The sequence below is a fragment of the Lipotes vexillifer genome, unplaced genomic scaffold, assembly GCF_000442215.2.
Source record: "Lipotes vexillifer unplaced genomic scaffold, Lipotes_vexillifer_v1.1 scaffold472, whole genome shotgun sequence".
Taxonomy (NCBI): domain Eukaryota; kingdom Metazoa; phylum Chordata; class Mammalia; order Artiodactyla; family Lipotidae; genus Lipotes; species Lipotes vexillifer.
The window spans coordinates 2,249,597-2,253,973 of NW_006797698.1; the positions used below are offsets into that span (position 1 = coordinate 2,249,597).

At 58.2% G+C, this 4,377-nt stretch overlaps 1 protein-coding gene across 1 annotated transcript; it reads right to left on the reverse strand.

The window, feature by feature from the left end:
* Window positions 1-359: 359 nt before the first annotated feature.
* On the reverse strand, window positions 360-4,027 carry TMEM176A (transmembrane protein 176A). Its single transcript, XM_007469842.1, has 6 exons — window positions 3,842-4,027; window positions 3,226-3,336; window positions 2,038-2,094; window positions 1,665-1,874; window positions 992-1,102; window positions 360-401 (listed from the first exon to the last, which is right to left on the reverse strand). Exons 1-6 carry the CDS (start codon window positions 4,025-4,027, stop codon window positions 360-362), a joined length of 717 nt encoding a protein of 238 aa, XP_007469904.1.
* Between the last annotated feature and the right edge of the window lie 350 nt (window positions 4,028-4,377).

Sequence of the window (4,377 nt, forward strand, 5' to 3'; positions counted from 1 at the left end):
GGCTGTTGGGAGTGGAACAAGGTTTGTAGGTTTGCTGTTGCCTCTTCTCCTCTGCCTCCCTCCAGCCAAAAGAAATACCCTAAGCAGGAAGCTGGGAGCAACAGCACGAGAGTTTATTATCATCATTGCTCAAGAGGGGACATGAAGCAGGCAGGATGGTGAAGGTGAGCAGGAAATGGACCAGAGCAGCTCTGATGGTTGGTGGTGCAGGGCAGTAGCTGTGGCCATGGGGGAAGGATAACTGGGGCCAGAGGAGAGCCTCTCTTCCTGGCCTGGTTCTTCTTCCACGAGGCAGATGCTGGGACACCCAGTCCAGGTGGAGCTCCAGACATGAGTCCTCTGGAGAAGCAGGGCTAATTTCACTCAGTCCCAGCAGTTTCTTCCAAGGGAGGGTCTCTTTTCTAAGGGAAAAGGAGGGGGTGGGACAGCCCCATGGGGGAGAGAAAGTGTAAATGCTCTGTACCAGGGCAGCTTAGTTCTGGAGCCAATCAGATCCAACATCAGCCTCATGGTACCTGATGCAAAGAGCCTCAGGGTCCCACCATGTACATGGACTTCCCTAGCTTCCTAGGGTCTCTTTTACAGATTTTTTTTTTTTTTGATGTGGACCAATGTTTTAAAAGTCTTTAGTGAATTTGTTACAATATTGCTTCTGTTTTCTGTTTTGGTGTTTTGGCCGCGAGGCATGTGGGATCTTAGCTCCCCGACCAGGGATTGGACCAGAAGCACCCCCCTGCACTGGAAGGTGAAGTCTTAACCGCTGGATTGCCAGGGAAGTCCCTCACTAGGGTCTTTGGACTGGGTGTTACTTGGTCAGGGACAGGGGGGTCTCTGGGCTGGGCCACTACTGGGGTGGACAGACAGGAATGATGCCCCTTGACACTCACTGTAATGACAATTTTCTCCTCCCCAAACCATCCGCTCTCCATTCCTGTCTCCCCTGGACAGCACTGCTGCCCCAAACACACAGACACAGGCTTTAGGGACTCACCTCCTTGGATCGGTATTTTCTCCAGGAGCACAGACACAGGGGGACCAGAGATGCCAGAAGCAGTAGAGCCCAGACCCCCAACAGCATGGCATTGATGCTTATGAACAGGGCCTGGGGACAGAGGACCAAAGCTGTAGGCACCCAGAGCGACTGTTGCCATTTGTGGTCTGTCTTCACGCTGATCATGGCACAGGGTCACTCTCCATCCCGTTCATCCCATCCCCAAGTCGGTAGCTTCCGGGGTGGGGGGAGGCTGAAGGAGGAGCAGGGGGTCAGTGGGGGTGGAGGTGGGGGCCAGCGGGTATAGCATGCAGAGAGCGGCCAGTAACCCCTGTCACCGGGTCTCAGCATCCTCATCTGAGCAGCGATGGGCTTGGGCCGTGGTCTGGTTCCCTGACAAGCCCAAGACTTGAACATGCATTTAACACCTTCGCAGCTCTTCACATATTTGCAGTATTAGCTCATTTATTATGAGTTCAGTGTTTGTATTTCCCACAGATCGGTAACTCCCACAACCATAGGAACCGCTTCTGTTTTGCTCGCTGCCACGCTGTGGTGACCGGAGACATGCTCGGGGCAGAGCAGGTCACGCCCTTTTTGGTGGACAGCCTCACTCTCCTACGCTGCCTGCCCCTCCCTGCCCGCTGCCTGCTGCCTTCCCCGGCCCGGCTGCCTTCAGCACGTTCACATAGGAGGTGCACAGCTGCAGCCTTCCCTCGTCTGCACTCGGAGGGCTGGGGGCCCCAGTGGGCCTCCAGGAAGGGGAGACATCACAGACACTGTTAAAGAAAAAACGGTACTCGTGGAAACTTCTAGCCCCAATGATGATGGCGGCTGTGGCCGTGGAGAAAGCTGCCAGGGTGAGCAGGGTCCTCAGCAGGGCCTGGTGAGGGCAGTGTGCAGAGACAGACCTTGGAGACTCAGTCTCTCTGGAGCTCAGCCCGGGACAAAGAGCGGGAAGCCTAGTGGAGGGGGCGTGGGATGGGCGGCAGGCTGGGGGTGGCCTCCAGCTTCTGGGCCTGGTGTCAACCCCTCCCCGAACTCACCCAGTAGGTGCCACCTCGTTTCTCATAAATGAAGGCGACAGCTCCAGCCAGCACAGCCTGGGGAGAGACTGAAGCAGCAGGGGTAGCTCAGGGCAGCCAAGCCCCACCCCCAGCAGCCTGCTTCTTTTTCCTTCCTCAAGTCCCACAGGCAAAGCCAACCATCCTGCTGGCCTTTCCCCACAGCACCCCACGTGGACCCAAGGTTTTGAGCTGAGCTCTGTTGTCTGTAAGACAACGGTGAGGATGTTGAAGGCTGAATCAAACGCCCGAAGCTGCAGGACCCTCTATTTTAGGGACATCAAAACTGCTCATGGTCAAGCTGGGTGTAAGCCCCCCTTCCCTTCTCCAAAACCCTCTCTTTTTAAGCAACACCAGGTGCTTTATGAAAGCTCCAGGGCGGTGGGGTGGAAGGTCCGGGGTGTTGGAGGAGCTCTCAGTACAGGATCAGCGTCCGCTGCCTCGGGGTGAGGGCAGTGGCTCGTTCCAACAGTGCTCAGCCTCCCACCCAGCGGGCCCTCCAGGACAGGAAGTCTGGTTGATGCCAAGGGAAAGATGGATCTGAATCCTGTTTGGCAGTTCTGTAGCTAATCTCAGTGTTTTCGGCCGTGGGGTGGATGAGGATCGTTACTTTGGGCTCCTCTCTTAATCGATATGTGTGTTTTGCTCTTGTTCTTTAAAGTGGGCAGGACAGAGGGCGCCTCTTTCCTGCTATGATCCGCCCATCCATCTCCTGCTGCAGGTGGCACACGTCCATCTGCTGACATAGCTGCTGTTGTCCGGTGAGCCCCCCTGGACTTCCCCTGTGTGTAGGGCCTGCAGAGGGCAATGGGAAACCACCGGGGGGTGCATCTCCCTTGTACACACCCTCCAGCACGTTCCACCTCCCTCCGTCTCAGTGCAAGGGCCTGGAGATGAGCCCTGTCCTGGATCCTTAGCTGATCTGCTGCTGAAGGTGGGAGAGAAGTGGTGGGAGAAGCCCGGTGCAGGGACCCGGGAGAGCTGACCCGTGACCATGGCCCTCCCAGCCCTTAGCTCAGCTAGTTTCTCGTCTGCAGAAGCCTGGTGTCAGCCTAGAGATCTGGGAGTCTTTTCAGCTGCAAACAGTCTACATTCTGATGGGGTCGATGGTGGTGGTCTCTCACCTCTGATAGGGGGTCCCTCTGCCCACGGTCCTCCGGCCCCACTTACCACAGCCCCTGTCCAGATGGGAGCTCCCGATCCAAGCAGCGTGGTGTAGTAGAATATGAGGAGGAATCCCCCCAGAACCCCACTCAACACCCCCAGCACGATCTGCACCGCCTGAAAGATGAAAAACCTAAGAACCCGGATCCCAGGTTCCCAGGCCCAGTCTGCGCCTAAGTCTCAGGGGAGTTTTGAGGACCTTCCACTCCATGTATTAAAGGTTAGAACCCTATGAAAGGGAGAGAGAGAGAGAGAAGAGAGAGAGGGGGCACGAGAAGGGAGAGGACAGGAGGGGAGAGAAGGCTAGGGGAAGGGAGAGCTAGCCCACGCTGGGTCGTGGGAGGATGAACTCCGGGTTCCACCAGCTGGGACTTTAAATGGTCAGGGGCTCCTTTGCACCCTTCAGCCCACAGCCCACCCTACCTACAGCTTTCACTGAGAGGCCAGTAAGTGAAGGAAAAGCCAGAACTTGATCTCTAGGAAGAGCATAAGACTGGCTCAGCATCCCATTCAGAGAGAGGCTGGCTGGGAGAGTGTGCAGCCAGAGGAGGGGGCTTACCCTTCCCAGTCCGGGGAGCCTGGGCGCCCGTCCTCGCCCCGCGAGGCAGGCAGCCCTACTCACCCAGGAGGCCACCAGCAGCCTGCGGTGGCCCAGGGCCCGGGAGGCGGCGTGGGGTGAGGGCACATGGGGCTGCGGCAGGGGCCACCTGCTCAGCAGCAGCTTGGCCAGAGCCGACTCCTGGTGGATGTGCACCTTGATGCAGGTGGGCTGGGGAGCCCCAGAGGCCACGTCCCCACCATCTGCCATCTTCAAGCCGGTGGACACCCGCCTGGGAGGGGGGAAGGGGGCGTCAGGGGGAAGAGTTGGCAGAAGGTTTGCACAGATTCCACGGGAGCTGGCGAGGCCCCTGGTCACAGTGCAGCATCCGGGACCTGCCTTGAGGGGTGTCATGTGAGGGATTCCCGCGTCTGCTGAGGCTGTGGCCACCGCTCAGCCCACTGGAGCCACCCCCTTCACCCTAGACCTGCTGTGTCTCCCCATCCTCCACCCACGGCCTCAGGGTCTGGACCAAGCAGTGCCCTGGAGCCCTCACCTCTCTCCTTGCTGCTCCCAGCCCGCTTGTGTGATCACGGCCCTCACCCTGGCTCTCCCCTCTG